Source organism: Elephas maximus, chromosome 10 (genome assembly GCF_024166365.1).
Source record: "Elephas maximus indicus isolate mEleMax1 chromosome 10, mEleMax1 primary haplotype, whole genome shotgun sequence".
Taxonomy (NCBI): Eukaryota; Metazoa; Chordata; class Mammalia; order Proboscidea; family Elephantidae; genus Elephas; species Elephas maximus.
Genome location: NC_064828.1, coordinates 102105255 through 102132974, shown reverse-complemented (window position 1 = coordinate 102132974; position 27720 = coordinate 102105255). Strand labels below are relative to the sequence as shown.

Here is a 27720-nt window from a genome sequence, read left to right as displayed (position 1 = left end):
TATCACTCTAAAGTTCTAGGTTTTTTTCCTGCCTTTTTATAACAATAATTCTGATCTAGCAAATGCTTACTATGTGGCACAGTGGTTAAAGTGCTTGGCTGTTAACCGGAAGGTTGGTGGTTTGAACCCACCTGCTGCTCTGTGGGAGAAATATATGGCGATCTGCTTCCTTAAAGTTACAGCCTAGGTACCCTATGGGTAGTTCTAATCTGTCCTGTAGGGTTGCTATGAGTTGGAATCATTTCGATGGCAATTGGTTCGGGTATGTGTCAAGCATTATGCTGAGCACTTTCATCTCAAAATCCTTGCAGTAACCCTCTTTTGGCACCATCATACACCCCCCCTTTAGAGATGAGGGGCGTAGTGATTAAGAGCTATGGTTGCTAACCAAAAGGTTGGCATTTTGAATCCATCAGGCACTCCTTGGAAACCCTATAGGCAGTCCTACCCTGTCCTGTAGGGTTGCTATGATTTGGAATCGACTCGATGGTGGTAGGTTTGGTTTTAATGGGTTTTTTAGAGATGAAGCTGCAGAGACTTAGAGCAGTGCAGTGTCTGCCCCTGCCATGTGACTAGTAAGTGGAAGCAGCAAGATTGGAGCCTGTGCTCTTAGCCACCGTGCTAGACTGTTAGAGGAGCTCAGTTCATGTCTCTGCTTTCAGGTGGAGCTCCATTGTCTGTTGTCCGTGGAGCTCGTTGAGGACTGGGCCTCATCCCACTCGTCTTTGTGTCCTTGTGTCTGGCAAGTGCCTGGTACGTGAGGGCTTGGTGAATGATGGAAGCCTGAGTGAGCCAGAGATGGGAGTTCACAGAGGAGAGAGCCCTTTGCTCCTTGTCTGCTTTCCATTTATGGCTGATAATAAACTAGGGGGAAAAACAGTAAAAAGACATTTTGTTCTCTGGGACCAGGAGGGGAAGGAAAAGGCTGTGAAGTCCTTTCTGTTTTATGAGGATTCACAGCGTGAAAAAAACTCTGGTCAGGAGCAGTGGTGTGAAGAGAAACAGCCAGGTCCATTTTTGGGACTTGTGAAATAAAAGAAAGGACGTGACCAGCGTCCTTCCATTTAGGAGAAACATCCTACATTTAGCCCTTTGGGCTTCAGTTCCCCTCTCTTCCCTTCTCCGTCCTCCCACACTTGTCTTCATCTGAGTTGTCACTGTGGGGCTGGTGATGGGGTTTTGGTAGACACTAACTGACTTTTTTTTTTTTTTAACTGACAGGGGAGGAACCTCTGCTTTCTTTGCCGCTAAGGGAAGCCTCTCCTGTGTGCTGCCAGGTTTTGGAGTTCTGTGTGTGTTTGTGTATTCAGCTCCCCCTGGTGGCTAGATTCGGTGGTGCTGTTGGTTCAGGGTGGTACATTGGGGCTCCTCTGGGCTGGCCTGGTTACCCCACCATGTGTGACATTATTTCTGTGCAGAAATGTGCTCTGAGATTCAAGCAATAGATATGCAGTCTTTCATAACACAACCTTTTCATAAGTTTAAGAGTTCATAATACTGAGCCATCCTTACCTGACTGAAATTCATTACCTTTCTGGAAAGTAGTGGAGAATCAGTCACCTTGAAGAAACCATAAATCAGAATCCCTTTCCAATAGGCATCCATATTCATTTATTTGTAAATTTTTTTTCTTTTAAAGAATGTTTTTGCAAATAGCCACCTGGCAATGATTTAAATATTTATATGGAAAGTAAGTACATGATTGTTTCTTTGTGGTCAGTGGCTCAGGCTCTAAAAAAACTCATTGTCATCAAGTTGATTCCAACTCATAGTGACCCTATAGGACAGAGTAGAACTGCCCCATAGGGTTTCCAAGACTATAATCTTTATGGAAGCAGACTCCCACATTTTTCTCCCAAGGAGCAGCTGGCGGGTTTGAACTGCCAGCCTTCTTGTTAGCGGCCGAGTACTTTAACCACTGCACCACCAGGGCTGTCTTGGCTCAATCTGAGAAGTCTTAATTTTTGTAATATTACTGTTTATTGTCAAGTGCGAATGAAACTACGTATATGCCACATTCAGTTTGCATATACTGTACCTGTACAAGGAAAATAAGATCTTTTTAAAATGGAGTAATTATGTTTAAAGGGCTATTTTCCAAATTTTGTTTGTAATCACTATATGTTAAATAGATTATGGAAGTCCATATTCACAAACTATTCCTCCGTCTTTATTTATCATGAATGATACCCACTTCATTCTGGGGGAAATTAATACGTTTTGTTGGGAGCTGTTGTTCCCCAGGTGAAGTAAATGGATCCTTCATTTTCAATATTTTCATGGGTAGTAAAATTAAAATAACTCATTTTTATAGTGATTTCTTTTAAGGCTCTTAACCCAGAATATTTAGTTACATTTAATATTATGATAATTCTCAAGTATTGGTAGAACTTGTTCTTGTGGTCCAGATGGGTAAACTTAGGTGCGACAAGCATATTTTGTATAGCTGCGGCAGGCCTGGACTGAACAGTGGGTTCTGGAAGCCTGCATCAGGCCGGGGCTGACTGGCGGACCCTACTACTAGAGTGACTCCCTCCACCCCTCAGCCCTGGTCCTGATACATAATATAATAGTGCTTTGGATGGACTTAGGCAATTCATTTAACCTTGACCCAGATGACTGTATTTTAGTTTTTACAGAATGGCAGGATACAAGAGTCTTGACCCTCTCCCTGCCCTCTGCCCTTGAAACAAAGGTACTTTATTTTTTAAATTATTGTACTTTAGATGAAGGTTTACAAAACAAACTAGTTTCTCATTAAACAGTACACATATTGTTTTATGACATTGGTTAACCACCCCATGACATGTCAGCACTCTCCCTTCTCAACCTTAGGTTCCCTATTACCAGCAAAACAAAGGCACTTTAGTTAACAGAATGATCTTTCTATATCGTGCAAGTGTTTTAAGCCTTAAAAATGTTGTATTGATCACAATCTGTCTTCCTTTTTTTAATTTATAAGGTGGGGACTGTGGGACCTTTACTTGCTGTTGTTTTAGAGTTAGGAATTAAATGAGATAGTAATGTAAATCCATTGGGTCAAAAAGCTTATTCCAACCCTCTCTTTACCACCCTAAGCCCCAGAACAGGGGGAGAGTGAGGACAAGTAGGGGTAGGTGTCACAGAGCCAGGTCAGCAACCTTTACGCCACGTGGACAGTCAGCTGTGGTCTACCCTAGTATAGGGCCAGAGGGGAACTTTTGTTCTTCCTTACCTTTACCCAGGCTCAAAAGGAAAGTCATTGAGACAAACATTTTCTAGGCATTTCAGTGCATTTTTTCATATAAAAATTCATCTCCTTTTATTACCTATGAACATAAAAGAAAGCAAACAATTAGCTCGCAAAGCAAAATTCGGAAAACTCCTAGAAATATGAGCTTCACTGTCAAGCTTAGTAATAAGCGTCATCTTCATTCCTCATTCACTGTGTCCTTCATTTGTTCAACAAACATTTGAGGGCTTCCTTGTGTGCTAGGCAGTGTGCCAGACACTAGAGACACCATGGTCTGTCCTCTTGTCTTCATGGAACTTACTTGGTTGGGATTGGGGAGGGTGTCAGACAAATGATCAGTGTTTAGGAGCCTGTGCTCAGGAACCTGGCAGACCTGTCTGGGTTCAAATGCCAGTTCTGCTGCTTGTTAGTGGTGTGACTTGGAGCAGTTTATTAATCTGACTATCAGTTTCCTCATCTGTAAACTCAGCGTAACCAAAGTGCCCTCATGGAGTTGGTATTCAGGTGCCAAGAGATAGTCATCTACAGTCCTTAGCATAATTTCACTGAAGGATAATTATTTATTTTACTCTGGCTGGCTGCCTTTTCTTGTTTGGTCTTCTCCAGTGCACACATTCCAGCGATTTCTTCTAAGAGTTCCTTCGTTGTCTCATTTTTAGCAGTGCCGATCAGCGTAGTAACTGCCCCCCAAAGCCTGAGAAACTCAGTCAGTAGTTACACCATTTTCTCTTGTGTACTAAGCTTAGGATGGGTGATCTCAAAGAAAACTGCACTTACAAGAACATTGCCAAGAAGAAAGAGGAAGTTAGAAGACTGGAATTTATGGTGAGGCTACCTCGGGGCAGACACTTTGGTAGGTGGAACATGCACTGTTTGGTGTTGTATTTTTCAGAACTGGCCCCAGGAGTGGGCAGTGCTTGCCTCCACACTTGGTGCTGCCAGCAAGGGTGCCAGAATAGATGTTGTGGTTGGGAGTCGCCACCTACGCTCCTAAGCAAATCCTTGGATTTGGGATTTAACACACTTAAGTTTTATTTTTGTTCCAGATTGAGCAACTGTGGACATGTTTTTGGAGTTTGTTGCTAGCGGATTCTCTCAGCTGTCCTTTAACTCACATTTGTGAATTTTAGTACTTTGAAACAGAAGTTCACTTCATCTAGAGAGTGAGTCTGCGAGGGACTGAATATAAACTTCAGAGGACTCTGTTCCCTACACCTAGCTCTGGCAGTGGAGTTCTAGAGGAAGAGTCAACTTCAAGGCTGCAAAATGCAGTGCCTTCAAATTCTGGACATTGATTTTAAGTAATATATTAATGTGTAGTTAAGGAGTGTTTTTTTTTTAAAGCCCAGATATACCATGGAGACTTATTTGATGAAGGAGGCCTCCAGTTAGGACCCCGCAGTGCTTTGCCAACAGATATAAGTACTTTTGTAGTACAATAGAATTAACATCCATTTTATTATTGTTGATGAATGTAAATAATGGCAGCATGGAGCTTACTTGGAAAAGAGACATCTGTTTTCATCAAGAACCTTAATAGATTTCAATGATAAATGAAAGGAAATGATTAAAGAAAACACTTAGTTTCAAAAAACCAACAGGAAAAACAATTGTTTCCACCAATTGATGTTAAGTTCCTAATAAGCACCAGTTTTCGTTTATCTCAAACGTCTTATAAAAATAAGTCAACGTTCAGAGTTTGAATATAAGGTTCCAGTTTTTAGAGTGCTAAGAATAATGTTAAATTGTGAGACGTGAGACTCCATATTATGGTCGATTTGCTGATTAAATGGATTGTGATTGTGAAGTTTTTAGTGATTAATCCCTAGAATACTATAACCAAAGGTCTCAAAATACTTTTTAAATTTAATTGTAGTAAAAATACATATAACAGACCATTTTCCATTTTAACTATTTTTATGTGTGTAATTCAGGTACACTAATTACATTCACCATGTTGTACAACCATCACCACCATTCCCCCATTTTTTATCGCCTTTAACAGAAACTCAGTGCCCTTAAACAGTAACTCCCTCTTATCCCCTCCCACCTGCCCCTGGTAGACAGTAATAAACTTTGGTCTGTGTATTTGCCTATTCTAGATATTTCATGTGAGATCATACAATAGTTGTCCTTTTGTATCTGACTTATTTCTGTCAGCGTATGTTCTCAAAGCTCATTCATGTCTAGCGTATATCAGAACTTCATTTCTCTTTGTGACTGAATACATATTCTATTGTGTGGAAATACCACATTTTCTTTATCCATTCATATGTTGATAGACATTTGGGTTGTTTCTTTCAGCTGTAATGAATAGTTCTACACTGAAATTTTGTGTGCAAGTATTTGTTTCCCTGCTTTCAAGTCTTACTGGGCGTATACCTTGGAGTGGAATGGTTTGATCATATGACAATTCTATGTTTAACTTTGAGGGATCGCCAAACTGTTTTCCGTAGCGGGTGTACCATTTTACAATCCCACCAACAATGGATGAGGGTTCCAATTTCCCCACATCCTCACCAACACTTACCGTTTTCCACTTCTCCAATAATATTCCTTCTAATGGGTGTAAAGTATTATCTCATTGTGGCTTTGATTTGCATTTCTGTAATGATTAACGATATTGAGCATCTTTTTATGTGCTTATTGGCCATTTGTATGTCTTTTTTGGTGACATGTCTATTCAAATACTTTGCCCATTTTTTAGATTGGGCTGTCGTTTGTTGTTGAGTTATAGTAGTTATTTATGTCTTATAGACACCAAACACTTATAAAGCATGTGGTTCCCAAATATTTTCACTGATTCTATAGGTTGTCTCTTGTTTTTGTTGATAAAATCCTTTTATGTACAAGCTTTGAAAATTTTTGATGAAGTCCAGTTTATCTGTTTTGTCTTTTTTGCTGCTTATGCTTTTGGTGTCGTATCTAAAAGTCCTCAAAATATGTTTGTAATCAGTAATTATGTGTCACATTAGTGCCACAAGCCAGGACAGATGGTAAAAGGTTTAAAAAGAAGTGCTTTGATAAAATTATGTGACATGTCATCAACAAAGCCAAGAATCCAGTGTGTTTAGGTTTCTAGATCTTATTTTCTTTTTTAATTTTTATTGTGCTTTAAGTGAAAGTTTACAAATCAAGTCAGTCTCTCACACAAAAACTTACATACACCTTGCTGTATACTCCCAATTGCTCCCCCCCCAACGAGACAGCCCGCTCCTGCCCTCCACTCTGTCTTTTTGTGTCCATTCCGCCAGCTTCTAACCCCCTCTACCCTCTCATCTCCCCCCTAGACAGGAGATGCTAACATAGTCACAAGTGTTCACCTGATCCAAGAAGCTCACTCCTCACCAGCATCCCTCTCCAGCCCATTGTCCAGTCCAATCCATGTCTGAAGAGTTGGCTTCAGGAACGGTTCCCGTGCTGGGCCAACAGAAGCTCTGGGGGCCATGACCACTGGGGTCCTTCTAGTCTCAGTCAGACCGTTAAGTCTGGTCTTTTCACGAGAACTTGGGGTCTGCATCCTACTGCTGTCCTGCTCCCTCAGGGGTTATCTCTTGTGTTCCCTGTCAGGGTGGTCATCGGTTATAGCCAGGCACCATCTAGTTCTTCTGGTCTCAGGCTGATGGAGTTTCTGGTTTATGTGGCCCTTTCTGTCTCTTGGGTGGGTCATTACCTTGTGTCCTTGGTGTTCTTCACCCTCCTTTGGTCCAGGTCCTAGATCTTACTTTCAGTAAAGCTGAGCAGATGTGCACAGGCACAGATATCCCATCACTAACAAGATCAAAAAAAATTCTGCCTATGTTTAAAAACAAGAGAGTTACAAATGGACTTTTATGTGTCTTTTTTTTTTTTCTTTCTTTTTAACCTAATTAATTCAAAGTTGGAATCTGCTGTGAAGAGTTAAAAATCTGATTATTCGATAAACGTCTGTCTGGCATTCCTTAGTATTGTTTGGCATTCAAAGTTATACAATGTCGAGCAAATACCAGCTCTTAAAAGGCATCAAAAGGCAGACTTCATTTCTGGACATAAGTGACCTTGTTTTCAGTATGGAACCTGGTGATAACTTCCCATCACTATGGGCTTGGTGGTCAAGATTCCTTTTCTCTCCTTTAGCACCAGCCTGTTTGTGGATGGTGAAGCTTTGTGGTTCTCTGCACTGTAGTGATCCTGAGAGAAAAGAGCACGTGCATTTCCCTCTGTTATGCTTTTTAAAAGCCAAAATGTAATTCTTTGTTCAAATAACTAAACACAGCACCTTAATCAGTATTTCTGATAACTGTTCACTTTAAAAATATCATGCGCTATGAGAACGATATTTAAAGAAATACAGTCAATCACTGCGTAACATCCGTTCTGGCAACGTCTGACCGCGTAAACATCTGTGGTCCCATAAGGTTTTTTTTTTGTTGTTTTTAAAACAGGAAAGCAGTTCTCCTTTTGTGTATTATTTCCCCCTAGTGGTTGACACAGTGGCCACAACAGTGGGCTCAAGCATAACAATGATTGTGAGGATGGTACAGGACCAGGCAGTGTTTTGTTGTTGTACATAGGGTCACTATGAGTTGGAACTAACTTGAGGGTACCTAACACAACAACAACAACAATGGTTTTAAAGACTCCAAACCCCAAGAGCAAATGAGCACTGGGGCTCCAGGGCACATCCCAATCCCAGCAGAGCCTCTCTTCTACCTCTTCTTCCTTCTTCCTCCCTCCTGGCTTCATTCATCTACCCAGAAGCTGTGCAGCCATTCACTCCCTGTGCACTGCTGCAGCTCCTCTACTTCCATGTTTGCCAGCCAGGCAGGGGTACTCGTGGGCTTCTGGCTCCTGGTGGTGGCTGTGCATGATCAGGAAGCAGCTAGACCAGCAGGGTGGTGGCAGCCAGGGCCACCACTGCCAGCTGCGCTCCTAGTACCTGTATATCCACTCACCACTCGGTCCCCATGACCATCTCTCTGCGCCCGGACATGCACAAAATTCCGATCCATCTGCCAGTGTAGCCCCTGCCTGGCCACAGCCACACACCCAGCAAGACTGGCCTCCTGTATCTAGTGGATACAGCTCTTGGGCTTTGTCCAGTGAACGGAGGCTGTGGGGCCCAGGCAGCTCCTGCTCTTCAAGGCATGGAACACGGGGGCCTGCCCATATAAACTGTAATACGGTGTTTGCATAACGTCCAAATCACATAATGTCCTATTTCACAGACAGATCATGGATGTTAAGTGATGTGTGACTATAATGAAGACGTATGAGCAATTGATGTTGGTTGTTAACTGATTTCTACTCATAGGGACCCAACAGAGTAGAACTGTCCCATAGGGTTTCCTAGGTTATAATCTTTACGGGAGCAGATTGGCAGGTCTTTTCTCCAGTGGAGCTGCTGGTGGGTTCAAACTGCGAATCTTTTGGTTAGCAGCCTAATACTTAATCATTTCACCACCCGAACTCCTTTGATGTTGGTTACAGATTAGCAAACTATATCTGCTGTTGGGACACAGGCCATCTGCATTCTTTTAAACTCATTCCATCCCCTTCCCCTCATTCTGGTGTTTAGCCAGGCACAGCTGTCCCTTGACTGACCTTTCTGTAAGTTTCCTAGTTTTACCTTTAGGTCTACAGTCCATTTGCTCCTGTGCACCTTTGCCAAAAATCAGTTAACCGTGTTCGTGTGTCTATTTCTGAACTCTTTATTCTGCTTTATTGATTTATAATTCCTTTTGCGAATACCACATTGTCTTGATTAATGTAGCTTTATAGTAAGCCTTGAAATCAGGTATTGTTAGCCCTCAAATTTTGTTCTTTTTCAAATTGCTTTGTTATCTGAGTTCCTTTGCCTTTTCCTACAAATTTGAGAACAGTTTGTTGATACCTATAAAAAATCCTAATAGAATTTTGACTGGAATTGTGTTGAATCTGTGGATCAGTTTGAGGATAATTGGCATATTAAAAATACCAATTCTTCCAATCCATGAATTTGGTATATTTGGTTGTTTATTTTCTTATGAATGGTCATTGATTGTTTAAAAAAATGGTTTTTCTGTATCCATCGAGGTGATTGTATTTTAAATCTTCCTTTTGGTCTATTAATATGATGAATTACATTGATGTTTGAGTGTTGAACTCAGTCTTGCATTCCTGGGGTAATTCCCACTTTGTAATGATGTATTCAATTTGCTAAAATTTTGTTAAGAATTTTTCATGAAAGATTTTGGTCTATGGTTTTGTTTTTTTTCCTACTTGTCTTTGTCTGATTTTGGTATCAGGGTACTTAATGCTGGCTTCAAAGAATTCCGGCCCTCCCCTTCAGCTTTCTGAAATAGTTTATGTAGAGTTGATATTATTTCTTCCTTAAATGTTTGATAGAATGAATTCACCAATGACGCCATTTGGGCCTGGGTGTTTTATTTATTTATTTATTTTTGTGGAAAATTTTTAACAACAAATTCAGTTTACTTAATAGTGCTGTTTGGATTACCTGCTTTTTCTTGAATGATCTTTGTTAGTTTGTGCCTCTCAAGGAATGTGTCCATTTCCTTTAAAAGTGTCAGTAGTTGGCCTAAAGTTGTTCATGATATTCCCTTATGCTGTTAATGTATGTAGGTTCTGTAGTTTTTGTGTGCCATCGAGTCAGTTCCAATTCATCGTGACCCTATAGGACAAAGTAGAACAACAGGAGCAGATTGCCTGGTCTTTTCTCACGGAGTGGCTGGTGAGTTTGAACTCTTGACCTTTTGGTTCGCAGATGAGCACTTAACCATTGAGCCACCAGATTTCCTTAGGATCTATAGTGATGTCCCCTTTTTCATTCTTGTTTTTGATAATTTGTGTTTTCTCTTTTTCCTGATCTAACTGACTGTACCTCTTAAAAAAGTTTTTCTTTGGCTAGTTGTATACAGCTTTAACTTATCATAGTCTACTTTCAAGTAATATTATAATACCATGCGTATAGTAACCTATAGTATACTTCCATTTCCCCTCTCTCAGCCTCTGTGGTATCGTTTCATACATTTTGCTCTGCTCTACATTCTTTTGGGAACCCTGGTGGTGTTATGGTTAAGCACTAAGGCTGCTAACCAAAAGGTCAGCAGTTTGAATCTACCATGCATTCCTTGGAAACCCTATGGGGCAGTTCTCCTTTGTCCTCTAGGGTCACTGTGAGTCTGAGCAGCGGGTTTGTACATTCTTTTTTCTTTTCTTTAAACATTGTTACTGTGTGCTATTGAGTCTATTCTGACTCATAACAACCCTATAGGACAGAGTAGAACTGCCCCATAGGGTTTCCAAGGCTGTAATCTTTATGAAAGCAGACTGCCACATCGTTCTCCTGCAAAGTGGCTGGTGGGTTTGAACTGCTGACCTTTTGACTAGCAGCTGAGAGCTTAACCATTTAGCCACCAGGACTCCTTTTTTAAGCATTAGATTATATTTTTAAATGATTGTACATTTACTCTTATATTTATCACTTCCAGTGCTTTTTAGTCCTTAGTGTAGATCCAGATATTTGGTATCATTTTCCTTCTACCTGAAGGACTTCCTTTAGTACTTTTTGTAGTATAGGTCTTTAAGTGTTGGAGTTTTGTATGTATAAAAAGTCTTTATTTTTCCTTCGTTTTTGAATTGTAGGCTGATGGTTGTTGTTTTTCTTTCTGTACTTTAAAGGTGTTGCTCCAGTGACTTTTGGCTTATATTGTTTTGAATGAAAAGTCTCCTGTCATTCTTTCTTTCTCAGCATGTAATGTTTCTATTTCTTCTGCTGCTTTTATGATTTTCTGCTTTAGTGTAGGTTTTAAGCAATTCGATATACCTTGATACAGATCTCTTCATATTTCTTTTGGTTAGGACTCATTGGTTGGCTTACAGTTTACATCAGATTTAGGAATTTTTCCATTATTTCTTCAAATATTTTTTGTTCCTCCTCTTCCGTTGCCTGTTTCCAGAACTTGGATTACATTTACATCGGGCTGCTTGAAGTTGTTCTACAGTTCACTGATGGCCTGTTCGTTCTTCTCTGTGTGTTTCATTTTGGATAGTTCCTGTCATTACATCTTCACTTTCACTGATACTTTCTTCTGCACTGTCTGATCTGTTAATTCCATGTAGTATATTTTTCATATCAGAAATTGTCATCTCTACAAGTTTGTTCTGGGTCTTTTTATATGTCTCATGTCTTCCCTTAACATGCTTGTGTTTTATTTCACTGAACATAGTTATAATGATTGCTTTAATGTCCTTGCCTACTGTTTCTATTACCTGTGTAATTTCTTGATTGATTGAGTTTGCTCCTTATTATAGGTTGTATTTCCCCATTTCTTTGTATACATGGTTATGTTTTATTAGATTCTAGACATTGTGAATTTTACCTTGTTGGTCATCAGGTATTCTTGTATTCTTTAAATAATTTTAGCATTGTTCTGGATTGTGGTTAAATTACTTGGAAACAGTGTGAACATTTTAAAGCTTACTTTTTAAGCCTTTTTAGGCGGGACCTAAGCAGCCTTTATTGAATGGCTGGGTTCCCCTCGCTTTGATGCAGGCTGGAAACTCTTCAGGCAGTAAACATGGGCAATTGGAGGGTTCACCTCACTTGTTTCCCCTTTCTTAGGGGGCACTGTTCTGTGCTGCTTGATTTCCAGTGTTTGAAAACTCTTGTTGTTTTCTCCTAGTTCTTATAGTTGTTTAGGGTGGGAAGGTAAATCTGGCTTGTGTTACACTATCTTGGTTGGAAACGGAAGTCTCCTCTGATACATGGCTTTTTAAAAACATGTACATTTAAAGCCAATCAGAGAGAAGTTTCTTACAAAGAAATGTGGAGTGGTTTACCCTAGGCTCACTAAACCAAATTTTCTACTTTACTGCTTTCCCTAATTTAGTTCCTTACACGAAATATAGGTTCCGAAGTACCAAAGTATAAACTTATCACTATATTTGTAGCCTGTGGGCAGCTAGTTGATGGTCACTCCTCAGGTCAGTTAATGGAGATGTTCAGTGCCAACCTAGGTGACAGGAGAGATGTACTTGCACTGAACCTGCTTCCCCTGGGATGAGTCTGTGGATGATCTAGCCTTGTGTTCTTTCTCCCCCTCTAATGTCCACCCAGTAGTTTTTTCTGGATGGGCTAGGGAAGGACACTCCTGGTGACCCCTCTGGTGGTACAGGCCACTGATGCTCCAGGAAGAGGCTCAAACCCCAGAATGTGGTCGGAGGGGTCAGGGGTGCAGGAATGGGCCGAGGCCCCAAGTGAGGACAGAGAATCTCCTTTCTTTTCTCTAATTTGTAATTGGTTTGTTTTGTATTTTTTGCTTTAAAAGATTTTCTTTTTACCTTAAAAAAATTTTTTTTCTTTAAATTGTACTTCAGATGAAGGTTTACAGGGTCTTTTTACCTTTTTAAACCTTAATTTACTTTGGTAGAATTAAGAATACTGTATAGTTATACAACAGGCTCTTCTCAAAGACATATCTTATTTTATAGGCAAACTCAGAGTGTCACAGTGAACCCAGTTAGGAGGAGGTCTTCTTCAAGGATGTCTCTGGTAAGAAAGAAAGAAAACTGTGTTTTTTTTACTTTTAGTGATGCCATTTTTTCTTGAAAAAACATGCCTTTAGTGGTTTTTGATTTTGTATTTGAACCATAAAAGTGTGCTGGTACTTGATAATTTTTAACCAAAGAAATGACAGTTTTCTGTAGATCCAATCTAATATTTATTATATTGCATCTACTTAAATTTTAGCTCCAACCTAATATTAAAAATGTTATCCTTTTGACTACTGAGTCAAGAGTAATCATAAGTTAGCAGGTATTTAAAATACTATTGAACTTGGTCTAATAAGGTTAAATATAATACATACCAGCTTTTATATTCAAATGTTTTATACAATAATTGGGGAAATTGGTGCCTATTCTTTTTTGCTCTTAACTTTTTGCATGTAGATTATTTTGTTGTGTCATCCAGTGCCCTTGGAATCAGTGTGTAGGGCTTGGCATTGCATTAGATGGATATTGAAAATGTTAGAAATGATAAGGGCTATAGCATCTAAATGCTTATTTTCTGCATGTAATATATTGAACCTCTTTAAAAGCTTTTTAATGGAGAGAAAGAAACCAACAGAGAATTACTTTATGTATATTATATAATGCATATGTATGGGGCAATGTGTTCTAACCCTGTTTCCAACTTTGCATTTCTTAGCCAAAACCCCAGCCGTATGGGATGCCTCCCCCACCCCAGCTACATTATAATGGACATTATACAGAACCATACACTTCTTCCCAAGGTAAAGTACACTATCTCTGAAATGCCGTGTTAAATTATTACTATTAATAAATTTTTGAGGGCCTGGAGATATTGAAGCCAGGCTAGTTGTGGCAGAACTTATGCCCAAAATTGTTGTCATTATTACAGCCATCCTGGATTCAGAGAAGAAGCCGTTAGATGCACTCTCTTCGACATGTGTAGAAAATATGCAGTATCAAACTTGACATTCGGTTGATCCCAAATTTGATCAATGGGAGCTGTCCTTCTAACACTGTGCCTTTAGTCCTTGAGCGTATCCTTGCTTTGTGGCACACGTTGTCCCAAGGTCACTTTGGTTTTTCCCTGCCTGAGGACTTTTTATTGTAAAGGTTTAGACATTTTATTTTTGCAGTTTTCAAGTGACAAGGGAGCTGTGTGTAGGACAGCACCTCTGATGCTGAGTCTCAGGCATTCATTTAACAGACATTTACTGGAAACTCTGTCTACAAGGCTCTACTAAAGGCCAAGGAGATTTATGCAGATGAGTAATCTAATATTTTAAGAAGGAGGATAAGACAAGTACACAAATAACTTGAATACAAAGAGAGCATGATTGGTTTGATGACAGAGAGCACGCGATTGCTGTACCTTTCGGTGCGAGAGGGACTCTTACCGTGATGGGGAGACTGGACGAAGGTGAAGTGGACTTTGAGAGATGGGTGGATTTCAACAGGTAGGGGTAGTGGGCAGGTACTTGATTGGAATTGCTGCTTCTGGTATTAGGGGACAGTGAATGCCATGGTACCCATGGCACAGCATTAGGAAGGGAATGTTCGTAGAGCAGAGCCATTCAGTGGGCTCTCAGGTAGGAAATTGTTAGGCAGCGATGCGTGGAGGGACTAGAAGAATGGCTGTGAGTGCTTTGTCTCGGGTGTTATGTGTAAAGATGAGAATTTGCACGTGGTGAGGTAGGCAGTTGAGGAGCAGTGCTTTCGGGTGTGATTGCCAAGAGGGTTCACCTGAGGATGTGTTTGTCTCTTCTTCACTCTCCTCTCCTCCTTGCAGTCTGCCCTTGTTTTGTACATGTGACCCCAGCCCCTTCCTCTCCTCTTCTCTCTGCCTTGTTAATCTCTCCTTGCTACTCATTCATTCCCCTCAGTCTACAAACATCCTGAAGGTGTTTTGCTCTCCTCTGTCTGTATACTATGGTATGACTTATTTTTTTCTTTCCTTTATCATCCCCTTCTAAGAATAATCTCCGTGTGCTTCTTCTGCTTGCTGATTGCCTCTTCCTCTGCCTGTGGTGCTCTGTTAAAGTTGTCCTCTTATAGGGCCAGAGCACCCAGGCCCCCTTTACCCACCCCCCCAAATCCAGTCATTCTCTCCTTGAAAATCTCTTCCCAGTACTCTGAGTCCTCCCTCCCTCCTCTCTGACCCTGCACCTTTCCTTACACTGCCAGTATCTTTCGTGGTGCCCCAAAGGCTGCCTGTGACCTTCTTCCCTTCTTTGGCAAGCTGCCATAGCAATCTCATCCAAATTTGGGCTTTCAGTAGGGATGACTGCCACATCTATATTTTCTTTCCCATCCTCACTCCTGTGCTCCAGCCCAACATTTCCAACTGCCTCATAGGGTGGTTGTGACAATTAAGGGAGCTAGCCCATGTCAAGCCCTCAACGGAGTACCTGGCATATGGGAAATACCCAGTACATAGTACCAGAGTTATGACATGATGAAAATGAAAATAAATAATAAATTTGAACTTATCCCTATATTCCATAAGCTTGTCCTTCCCATGTTCCTTCATTTTAGCATGAAGTCACTGTCCTGGTTATTTGGATTCTAAACTGCATATAACCCAGTCAGTTACAAATCCTATTGCCTCTTCCTCTTTCCTCATGTAATATCTCTTGCAGACCACCTTCTCCTACCCCTCCCTCCACTCCTGATCCAACCCAATCCTTCTTTTTTAATCTTCTCACTAGCTGTTGCAGCACATGAACTGAGATCTTCGATCTCCACTCTCCTGGTTCATCTAGCACTTGGCTGCCAGGCTAGTTTCCCTGACATGCAGCCCTGACAGTATCATTCTTTGACTTGGTGTTCAAGACTCTCCCCATCTTCCTTTGTCCTACTTTTTCCAATCTTTCTTCCCATTGTTATTTTACTCCTCTCTAGCTACCTGATGCAGGAGCCAACCTGAGTGTGCGCTCTGAGAGTGGTCTCCCAGCTTTGCCCATGTTGTTCTTTCTCCCAGAATGCCCTTGTCCCCTGCACCTCCTGTCCACATGCTACCGTTTAGTCAGGATAGGCTAGGTTAGGCTGTGGTAACAAATGATGCTAAACTCTCAGTAACTTAAAACAGCCAAGCTTACTTTTTTATCAGGTCACCAGTCCATTCTGCACTGGCAGAGGGTCTCTGCCTTCCTCAATGGCTCGGGCTGGGAGGACTCTTCCTCCTGGAATGGGGTTGGTTGGGTGGCAGAAGGAAGAGAGCATGGATATGGCACTAGCTCTTAACCCTCTGCTCACTTTCCTTGACTGTTAGCTGACCATGGATGTGTCTAACGTCATGGTGAGGAGGAGTAACCCTTTGTGCCCCTGGAAGTAGAGAGACCTGACTCCTGATGAAAGCTGGACATGCCTACCCCACCCACCTGGACTCCAAGGCCTCTGAAATGCCATGTCTTCTGTGAGGCTGTTCTCGATTAGCCCTTCTCTGTCTCCATCAAGCCAGCCTGAGCTGGGGGTGACCCTTTCCATCTCCAGACTCCTACAACATGCCTCTCTTCCCCTTTCCATGAGCTCTGCTGATTTTTGTGCACACCTTTCCCCTTTTATTTACCTGTACTTGAGTCATCTTCCGTTCTTAGGATATGCTTTTACATCTAATGAGGGTGATTGCTAACATCTCAAAGAAAATCAGCATCAAGTCCTTCAGAGAACAGTTCCTTTGAAAAGCAATCTTTTTGTGATTCAGAAGCTCCATGGCGGTTTAAGTGACAAGTGATTATCAAAGTAATAGACCACAGTCTAGGAAGTGGACTTTGTTCTGGCAGAAGGGCTCTTTTTTCTTTATCAGAATCTCCTATAGTTGGAATCATATGCTATGTGACCTTTTCAGACTGTTTTTTTTCACTTAGCACTATGCATTTAAGTTTCCTCGATGTCTTTTCATGGCTTCTTATCGCTGAGTATTATTCCATTGTGTGCATGTACAACTCTTTGTTTATCCATACTGAAGGACATTTTGGTTACTTCCAAACCAGCTTAGCATCAAGGAGGCCACATCCCTACACAGGCTCACTGATGATAGTCTGGTTTGTGGGGTGTAGGGAGCCTGGAGGCAGAGACATCAGGCAGACCAAACCAAAAACCAAACTCGTTGCTGTTGAGTCGATTCTAACTCATAGTGACCCTGTAGAACAGAGTAGAACTGCTCCATAGAGTTTCCAAGGAGCAGCTGGTGGATTTGAACTGTCGACCTTTTGGTTAGCAGCCGAGCTCTTAACCACTGTGCCACCAGGGGGTATTATTCCAGCCCAGATGAGGAATCAGCACCAGAGCCACTGAGCTGTGGTGAGAGTGGGCAGAAGGAGGACTCTAGAGACTTAGAGATGGCAGAGTGTTACAAATGTAGGAAAAGTACAGTGACAAGGAAGCATTGTGTGTCAGCAGGAAGAACACAATGTGGCCTTCTGAGGGCTGTTTCTTTGAGTAGCTGCATGTGCAGTCAGAATAAAGTCCACATACTAGGGTTGGTCTGTCGTTTTGGTTATCACTTGTTACTTAAACTGTCATGGAGCTTTGAATCACAAAAAGATTACTTTTCAAAGGAACCGTTATCTGAAGGACTTGATGCTGATTTTCTTTGAGATGTTAGAAATCACCCTCATTAGCAGCAGTGTTTCAGGTGAGCTACAGATTGGCAGGAACAAACATGCCCCCTTGCAACCCTTGGCAGGCCCATACAGGTAGCCATTGTAAGACTAGACTGGGCGCCTGACTCAGACTGTTAGCCACGGCTCCCCTATCTTACTGATGCGTGGTGGCTAGGGCAGGGGGCCTAGTTCTTCTTGGTCACTGCACAGGGCACAGCATGTACAGCTATTGGAGATGCTGTCGGACCTGGAAGAGCTCAGATCCTGCTGTACCATTGCCCTTTTGTAGTCGAAGCTTTTATCGCCATTCTGGAAGATCCTATACGAACAATCTAGAATTCTGTATAACGAAGTGTCTACAGACAGTTGGTTCTTGAACCAGCTCAGCATCAAGAAGGCCACATTCCTACCCAGGGAGAGAAAGCAGAGTCAGTAGCCTGACACCCTGAACATTATATCTGCCTCCAGTTCCCAGAGTTCTAGAAAGCCCTTTTCATATTTCTAGTAAAACACGTTTTTGACTTTCATAAAAATACAGTGTTTTGTGATGCCAGTGTATTTTAAAAAAAAAAAAAAAACCTTTTATTTTTTTAGAGCAGTTTTAGGTTTACAGAAAAATTGCATAGAAAGTAGAGCTCCCATATACCCCCTCTCCCTCCTCACAGTTACCCCTATTATTAACATCTTGCATTAATGTGATACATTTGTTAGAACTGATAAATGGCTGTTGGTGCGTTATTATTAACTAAAGTGTGTAGTTTATATTAGGAGTCACTTTATGGGTTTTGCCAGACGTATAATGTCATGTATCCACCCTTATAGTATCATGGAGAATAGTTTCACTGCCCTAAAAATGCCCTGTGCTCCACCTATTCATCCTTCTCTCCTTCCCCACTCACCCCCTCCTGCCTCGAATACCTGACAACCACTGATCTTTTCTGCCCCTGTAGTTTTTCGTTCTCCAGAATGTCATATACCAAACCCACTGCCGTTGAGTCGATTCTGACTCATAGCGACCCTATTGGACAGAGTAGAACTGCCCAATAGAGTTTCCAAGGAGTGCCTGGTGGATTCGGACTGCTGACCTCTTGGTTAGCAGCCGTACCATTTAACCACTATGCCATCAGAGTTTCCGGAATGTTATATAGTTGGAATCATATACTGTGTGACCTTTTCAGACTGGCTTTTTTCACTTAGCAATATGCATTTAAGTTTCCTCCATGTCTTTTCATGGCTTATTAGCTCATTTCTTTTTATCACTGAGTAATATTCCATTTATGGAAGTAGCAGTGTTTATCCATATTGAAGGACATTTTGTTTGCTTCCAAGTTTTGGTGGTTACGAGTAAAGCTGCTATAAACAGTTGTGTGCAGGTTTTGGAATGAATGGCTCTCTTCATATTGGCCTTAGATTTGGCTAATCTTTATTGAGTGTCAGCTCCTGACTAGCAAAAGCAGGCAGAGTCCCTGTTCTGTAGATGAGGAAGCTGAGGCTCTGGGAAACAAGGTGCTCAGGTTCGCTGATAGATTTTTATAAGCCACATTGAATGTCATAGCAGTTCAGTGCCTGTCTCAGTATTTGACTGTAGTAATTGGTCCAATTTAATACATTAAAAAATTTTTTAAATACATTTTAAATATATATATATATATTTTTTTTTTCCCAGATAACCTGTTTGTGAACAACCAGAATGGATACTATTGTCACTCTCAGACAAGTTTGGATAGAGCCCAGGTTGACCTCAGTGGTCGAATCCGTAATGGTAGCGTCTACAGTGCACACAGCACTAACTCCTTAAATAATCCCCAGCCCTACTTGCAGCCCTCCCCTATGTCCTCTAACCCGAGTATTACTGGAAGTGACGTCATGAGACCTGACTGTGTCCCGTCACATCGGCATAGCGCCCTGATACCCCCATCTTACCGCCCTACCCCGGATTACGAGACCGTGATGAAGCAGCTGAACAGAGGCATGATGCACGCAGAAAGGCAGAGTCACTCGCTGCGAAATCTCAACATTGGCAATTCATATGCTTACAGCAGGCCCGACGCCCTGGTCTACAGCCAGCCTGAAATTCGGGAGCATGCACACTTCACCTCGCCCCAGTCGGTGCACTACCCATTCAACTTAAACTATAGTTTCCACAGCCAGTCTCCCTATCCGTACCCTGCAGAGAGGCGGCCTGTGGTGGGGGCAGTCAGTGTGCCCGAGCTGACCAACGCGCAGCTCCAGGCCCACGATTACCCCGCTCCCAACATCATGAAGACACAGGTGTACCGCCCACCCCCCCCTTACCAGTACCCGAGACCTGCCAACAGCACCCCGGACCTGTCGCGCCACCTCTACATAAGCAGCAGCAACCCGGATCTCATCACCCGGCGGGTCCATCACTCGGTGCAGACGTTCCAGGAGGACAGCTTGCCGGTGGCCCACTCTCTCCAGGAGGTCAGCGAGCCGCTCACCTCGGCCCGGCACGCTCAGTTACGGAAGAGGAATAGCATTGAGATCGCTGGCCTGGCTCACAGCTTTGAAGGCATGAGGCTTAAAGAGAGGACCATGTCTGCCTCGGCAGCGGATGTGGCACCGCGGGCAGCCTCAGCAGGCTCCCAGCCCGGTGTCCTCATGGAAAGAACAAAAGCAGGAGAGACTGACGAGCAGGAAAGCCTGAGATGTGGCCATAAGAAATCTCTTTCAGACGCCACTATGCTGGTACATAGCAGTGAAGAAGAGGACGGTTGTGAAGAGGGGAACAAAACCTGTGCGGCCCTGTCTCCCTGTGCACACGAGCCCCGGCAACTCCTGGCTGTCTCGGGCGATTACTCCCAAGAGCCTCAGCTGAGCTATTCCTGCAGTTCCGTTGCTCCGTTTGCCGGCCCTCTGCATATTCTCGAGCCCAAGCTCCATGTCACAGAGACTGAGAAGAGGGTGAGGGACGTCAGCCCCATTCGCATGCTGGCCGAAGCTCAGCGGCCTAGGAGAGATGGGCCGCTGATGCCCTCCATGTCAGAGTCCGACCTCACGACATCAGGGAGGTACCGGGCAAGGAGGGATTCTCTGAAGAAAAGGCCTGTGTCCGACCTCCTCTCGGGAAAGAAGAACATCGTGGAGGGACTGCCGCCATTAGGGGTAAGAGTTCAGTGTGCCTCTTTCGGTGTGGCCCTCTCTAAGCAACGAGGAATGTTGTCGTTTGTAGTTGCCATCGAGTTGATTCCCACTCATGGGGACCCCTCGTATACAGAGTAGAACTGCTCCGTAGGATTTTCCAGGCTGTGACCTTTCAGTAGTAGATCACCAGGTCTGTCTTCTAAGGCACCTCTGGGTGGGTTTGAACTGCCAATCTTTATGCTAGTAGTGAGTGCTTAACAGTTTGTGACAGGACTCCTTAACTAGGAGTAAATGAAAACCAAACCCGTTGCTGTTGAGTCAATTCTGACTTGTAGCAACCCTATAGGACAGAATAGAACTGTTTCTAAGGCTGTGGTCTTTATGGAAGCAGACTGCCGTATCTTTCTCCCATGGAGCTGCTGGTGAGTTTGAACCACTGACTTTTTGCTTAGCGGCGGAGTGTTTAACCACTGTGCCACCAGGGGTCCCAACTAGGAATAACATCCTTTAAACTAAGTTTTCCCAACATCGAAACAGTAACTGTCCGCTAAGCACTTCTTACCTGTTTGAAACAAACACGGATAGGCGCCTCTCTCAGAGCGTTCATTAGCAGTGCTGAGCACAGTGTCTGCCTACCACCTTGTTTATGGGAAGCCTGTTATTAGTCCCGTTTTGCAGATGAGGAAATAGACTCTGTGACATTACATTAACTTGGCCAAGTTTGCACAACTAGTAAGTGACTGAGCTGGAATTTTAGACCCATATTTTTCTTTGCCACCTTCTCTTATTTTCTACTTTTCTACATCGAAGTATTACACGTATGATCCTCTCTTCAGTAATGATTGCTTGACTAAGCCTTGCTATTCCCTGTCTTTCCATGGAAACTTTTTAACTTTGAGTCTCCAACCTTTGGCCAAACACTTGTGGATCTTGTCATGCAGACGTGTCCCCTCTGTCATCTAGCGGTGGTGCGCAGGCTTCCTGCCCTCACAGCTCACACTTCCACCCTGCTGCCCCCATGCCCTGTACCCATGCCTGTAGCCAAGCTAAAGTGATTGGCACATCCATTCTGTCGCCCACGTGCTGCCTTTATACCTTTGCTCCCGTTGTCCTGGTGGCCAGGATCCTCCCCCGTCTCTGCCAGACTGTATACTTAGACTGCAGGGCCCATCTCTGAAGTGGGGTGCTGGCCTGGTGTCTTAGATCCTCTGCAATGCTGTGAACCTCTTCATAAGCAGGAAAAACACGATTTTATAGCACCCATACACAGACTAAAGCTACTTAACAAAGTTTGATGGATTTAATGTGTTTATTTTCTTTTCATCACTTTGGGTTAGAATTTTGAGTTTATTTTTAATTCTTCCTGGGAGTATAATCCTACTCACCTACCTGAACAGCAAAGGCCAGTGTGTCAAATTGGCTGAGATTGAGAACACGGGCTGGTGATCAGTGATTCAGGGTGAGGCCAGAGCTTGGTGTTTCCCACACTAACTGTACCTGAGTTCCTGAGCCAGTTGGACAGGGCCCAGTTATAGTTAACCCTCTTCCCATTACATCAAGAGCTTGTTCTTTGTGTGACCTGAGCCTGTTCCTCAGAGGTACTTGTTTTGAGTAAAGCCCCATATTTTTTTTTTTTTTTTTTATAATAACTTTTATTAAGCTTCAAGTGAACGTTTACAAATCCAATCAGTCTGTCACATATAAGTTTACATACATCTCACTCCCTACTCCCACTTACTCTCCCCGTCTTGAGTCAGCCCTTTCAGTCTCTCCTTTCTTGACAATTTTGCCGGCTTCCCTCTCTCTCTATCCTCCCATCCCCCCTCCAGACAAGAGTTGCCAACACAATCTCAAGTGTACACCTGATATAATTAGCTCACTCTTCATCAGCGTCTCTCTCCCACCCGCTGACCAGTCCCTTTCATGTCTGATGAGTTGTCTTCAGGGATGGTTCCTGTCCTGTGTCAACAGAAGGTCTGGAGAGCATGGCCGCCGGGATTCCTCCAGTCTCAGTCAGACCATTAAGTTTGGTCTTCTTATGAGAATTTGGGGTCTGTATCCCACTGCTCTCCTGCTCCCTCAGGGGTCCTCTGCTGAGCTCCCTGTCAGGGCAGTCATCGATTGTGGCCGGGCACCAACTAGTTCTTCTGGTCTCAGGATGATGTAGGTCTCTTGTTCATGTGGCCCTTTCTGTCTCTTGGGCTCTTAGTTGTCATGTGGGCTTGGTGTTCTTCATTTTCCTTTGCTCCAGGTGGGTTGAGACCAATTGCTGCATCTTAGATGGCTGCTTGTTAGCATTTAAGACCCCAGACGCCACTTTTCAAAGTGGGATGCAGAATGATTTCATAATAGAATTATTTTGCCAATTGACTTAGAAGTCCCCGCAAACCATGTTCCCCAGACCCCCGCGCTTGCTCCGCTGAGCTTTGAAGCATTCATTTTATCCCGGAAACTTCTTTGCTTTTGGTCCAGTCCAATTGAGCTGACCTTCCATGTATTGAGTGTTGTCTTTCCCTTCACCTAAAGCAGTTCTTATCTACTGATTAATCAATAAAAAAACCCTCTCCCACCCTCCCTCCCTCCCCCCCTCGTAACCACAAAAGTATGTGTTCTTCTCAGGTTTACTATTTCTCAAGATCTTATAATAGTGGTCTTATACAGTATTTGTCCTTTTGCCTCTGACTCATTCTGCTCAGCATAATGCCTTCCAGGTTCCTCCATGTTATGAAATGTTTCAGAGATTCGTCACTGTTCTTTATCGATGCGTAGTATTCCATTGTGTGAATATACCACAATTTATTTACCCATTCATCCGTTGATGGACACCTTGGTTGCTTCCAACTTTTTGCTATTGTAAACAGAGCTGCAATAAACATGGGTAAAGCCCCATATTTAAGCCTATTTTGTTCCTGTGTGTTCTCAACGGCTCCTGGTCAGGCTTAGTGAAATCTCAAGACTTTGATCAATTTGGTTCTCTGAAAATACAAATTTTATTCTCACTTATTTTGAAGACCTACAATATTAACACAGTTGTATGATTGGAGTATGTTTTGATCCCCTTATTTTTGCATGAGAGTCTCCTCCTTGTGTAAAGGCCCACAGAACATCAGGCATGAAAAGACGCTTTCTCAATTCTGTGATGCTGAATTGCTGATTTTTTTCAAAAACCAGGTACTTTAATTGTGTGTATTTGTTTATTTAATTTTTTTTATTGTACTTTAGATGAAGGTTTACAGAATAAACTAGTTTCTCAATAAATTGTACACATATTGTTTTATGACATTGGTTAACAACCCCACGACATGTCAGCACTCTCCCTTGGGTTCTGTATTACCAGCTGTGTCCAGGGCCCTCTACTGTGATCCCTGTCAGAGCAGTCAGTGGTGGTAGCTGGGCGCCATCGAGTTGTACTGGTCTCAGTCTGGTGCAGGCCGTGATAGATGTGGCCCATTAGTCCTTTGGACAAGTCTTTCTCTTGTATCTTTAGTTTTCTTCATTCTTCTTCCTCCCGAAGGGGTGAGACCAGTGGAGTATCTTAGATGGCTGCTCACAGGCTTTTAAGACCTCAGACACTACTCATCAAAGGAGAATGTAAAACATTTTCTTTATAAACTGTGTTATACCAATTGAGCTAGATGTTCCCCGAGACCATGGTCCCATAGCCCTCAGCCCAGCATGAATTACTGATTTTAATGAAAGATTTTCTCTGTTTTGCCATTGATCACCTTATACAAAGAAGTAGTTTTGTGACTGTGGGCAAGCTGTTTGATCTCTTTGTGACTCAATTTTCTCATCTGTAAAGTGAGATGACCCCAAAGAGCTGTTGGGGAAATAAAAACAAGATCCTGGCATATAGAATGTGCTCAGTAAATGTTAACTTACTACTCTGAGGTTGCATCTTATATTAACTTGCTGACTGCACAAGAGTTGAAGAGTCTAACCTCCTACTAAGTCCTTTGGCCTCTTCATGGGGTTGCCATTATCATGTTTAATTGTTACAACAAACAGATATACTAACGTGAATTTAGTTTGTAGAGGCTTAATATTAAAAACAGTGAAGTAAATAGCCGACAAGCGGTAAGACTTTAGAATTCTCCACACATCCCCACCTGCAGGCACTTGATTGTTATTTTAAAGGCAGAATGGTTTGAGTGCTGGTACAGCTACGCACAGATTTTCTTTTTCTTGCCCCTTTAGTCTTGCGTGGTGATTCACCCATAAGAAACCACTGTGCAGGATATGCATTTAAAATGATGTACCATGTAGTCTAAGGGTGGTTTAAGGGATATTTGAGGCTAGTTTTGAGTATATACAACTTTCGTCAAATACTGGCTTTAGAACTGACCTTATAGTCAGTCGACTTCATCCAGCATATCAGTGTGGGACATTTTGAGTCACTCTCAAGCAGTGACGTGCTGGAGCCAGCTCCTCCTGGCTGGCGAGAGCTGACTGATACATTTTTAGGAATTTTGCAAGCCAAGCTGATGTCATGTTGATAGTTTGAAATCGAATATGGTGGGAGTATTTACACGATAGAAATGGGCAAACACTACAAATCAGAACTTTCTCTCCAGTTATTAAACATTTACCAGCATACCACTGTTTTCAGTTCACATTAGACTCATGAAATTTTAGACTAAGTAGGAACTTTTTTGTCTGTCTGTCTGTCTAGCTGAGATGCAGAGAAGAAAAGTGATTTACCTAAAGTCATTCGATCAGTTAGAGGCTGGACTGGGAATATAACCCAAGACTACCTGTTCCTAGTCCAGATCTCATTATTTGGGGAGCTCATTTTAAAATGTGAATTATGAAATTAAAAATTAATTCATAACAAACAGAACACAATTAAAGGGAATATTGACAAATTGTGATAAACGTTACTGTCACTGAACAATTTGTGTGAAAATTGTCAAATGGGAACCTAACTTGCTGTGTAAACTTTTACCAAAATCTCAATAAAATATTATTTAAAAAAAGAAAAAAAAAATCAGTTACGTTTTTGAGTTAGGTACCAATCAAGTTCTCCGATTATAGCAACAATTATTTATTTTTATTGTACACTAGATGAAGGTTCACAGAACAAACTACCTTCTCGTTAAACAATTAGTACACATATATTGTTTTGTGGTAATTAGTTACCAACCCCACGACACATCAGCACTCTCCCCTTTTCAACCTTGGGTTTCCCATTATCAGCTTTCCTGTGTCCTGCCTTCTAGTCCCTGCCCCTATGGTGTGCCCCTTTAGTCTCGTGTCGTTTTATGGGCCTGTCTAATCTTTGGCTGAAGGACGAAGCTCAGGAGTGAATTCATTACTGAACTAATGCCTGGGGGCCATACTCTTGGGTTTCTCTAGTCTCTGTCGGGCCTGTAAGCTTGGCCTTTTTTTATGAGTTAGAATTTTGTTCTGCATGTTTCCCCAGCTCTGTCTGGAACCCTGTGTTGTGATCCTTATCAGAGCAGTAAGTGGTAGTGGGGCACCATCTAGTTGTGCTGGACTCAGTCTGATGGAGGCCGTGTAGTTGTGGTCCATTAGTCCTTTAGACTAATCTTTCCCTGTGTCTGGTTTTCTTCATTCTCCCTTGTATAGCAACAATTTTACAGAACTTTTTTTTAACCTAAATGTCTTCTCCTTTTGTTCTTGCTCTGATATCTTGATGCTGGGGTCTTACAGCTTTTTCTGGCCTGGTCGAACTGGAGTAATACTGATTTCTTTTATGAGACAGAGCTGAGAAAACCATTTCTTCCAAGTTGGGTTGCTCTCATTACAGTTCTTGTGGCTTCCAAGGAGGTGTAGAATATCTAAGGACAGTTAGTATTCTCAGACTTACTTGTCTTCGAGAGGAAAATAATTATCTTTAACAATAATTTTAGGAAACACCTGTTTTCAGGAGACAGACATCTGTGGGCACTTTCTTTTATACTCTGTCCCTCTGGTGTCGTGGTGGCGATTTCACTCTCTGTATTTTCTTGGTTTAAAAGTGTGGCAGCTCTGGGAAGTATGGTAGTCCAACCCAGGTGACACGAGCTTGCAGCATGGAGAATAGAATGTGGGAAGGCAGTACACAGCTACCACCAGAAGCATTTAATTTGTTCAGAATGATTTTAAGAATTATGTTTTTTGAAATTATTAAAAGCGTGTTACTCTCAAGTGACTGCAACTGATTTTGTGTCCTGTGCTGAAATTTGGGAATTCTGTGAAGGAATGCTGTCTGCCTGGAACCTAACCTCTTGTTACAACACAGCCTTGTAACCAGTTCAGTTTCAAAACCTGATATCTGGAAGACTTATCAGGGCTTTGGCCTTGAAAGGAATGTCTCCTTCCTAGTGTTGGTTAAACAAACGTGTGAAGGCGTGTAATCTCTCTTGTGCTTGTTGGCAAGCAGAACACTCCTACTTGTTTCCAGTCTTCAGTCCATCGAAATTTCCTTTCAGGGGTGTCGTATTTGTACTTTTTTCATATATACATTAAATATTTTTACAGGGAATGAAAAAGAGTCAAGGAGGTACAAAAAAAATTGGTCCTCTTAAATTGGCCGCTCTAAATGGACTCTCTCTGTCGCGGTTGCCTTTACCTGATGAAGGAAAAGAAGTGTCTACTAGAGCAACCAATGATGAAAGGGTACGTATGCAACATTGGGCATCATGTCTTCTCTGGGACTATCAGGAACATACTGCCAAAATGCTTTCATGAGGTTCTCTCATCTATTTAATAATTATAAATGAGTAGTAAGGAGTTTTGTTATCTGGGCTTCAGAATGGGGGGAAATTTCTAGCTAATATCTTAAGAGAGAGTTTCAGGCTAGAATGTTGATTAATTTTGTTTGTGAATGTTGTTCTTTACCTTCTTCCAACCATTGGTGGCAGTCTTGATTTTTGATGGTTTTGCAGTTTGACGAAATCTGCAAATGCATATGAGTATACGTAGGAAAGAAAACAAATTGTTTTCCTTATGTTGAAAATCTACCCCAAGAGTAAACAGGAAACTTTTCAAAACTTCCTTTGAGATTGAGATGTATTTCCTATGAGATTTTATTATGTCAAAGTCAGACAAGCATGAATTATGCTAGGCAAAAATGAATTTGCTTACAGTTGGATCCTGGAGATAGTTTCCAATATTTACTACTGTTTTCAATTTCTTATATATCATTTTTCATGAAATTGAAGTGTTTATGCATAGAGATTGGAACTGATTATCTTTCTCTAGAGTTGCTGTTCTCCAGGAGAACTTCTGTGTCTTAGGGGTCACGAGATTGATTGTAGATTT

The 27720-nt window shown here is 42.1% G+C and overlaps 1 protein-coding gene across 1 annotated transcript in view; it reads left to right on the top strand.

Annotated features, from left to right (window-relative positions):
- PTPN21 (protein tyrosine phosphatase non-receptor type 21) overlaps window positions 1-27720 on the top strand; it is an 83193-nt gene that overhangs the window by 44084 nt on the left and 11389 nt on the right. The window contains exons 10-13 of the mRNA XM_049897418.1: window positions 12707-12767; window positions 13425-13509; window positions 19016-20475; window positions 26938-27075. Of these exons, the coding sequence (XP_049753375.1) occupies window positions 12707-12767; window positions 13425-13509; window positions 19016-20475; window positions 26938-27075 (1744 nt within the window). The remainder of the gene's footprint in view (window positions 1-12706; window positions 12768-13424; window positions 13510-19015; window positions 20476-26937; window positions 27076-27720) is intronic.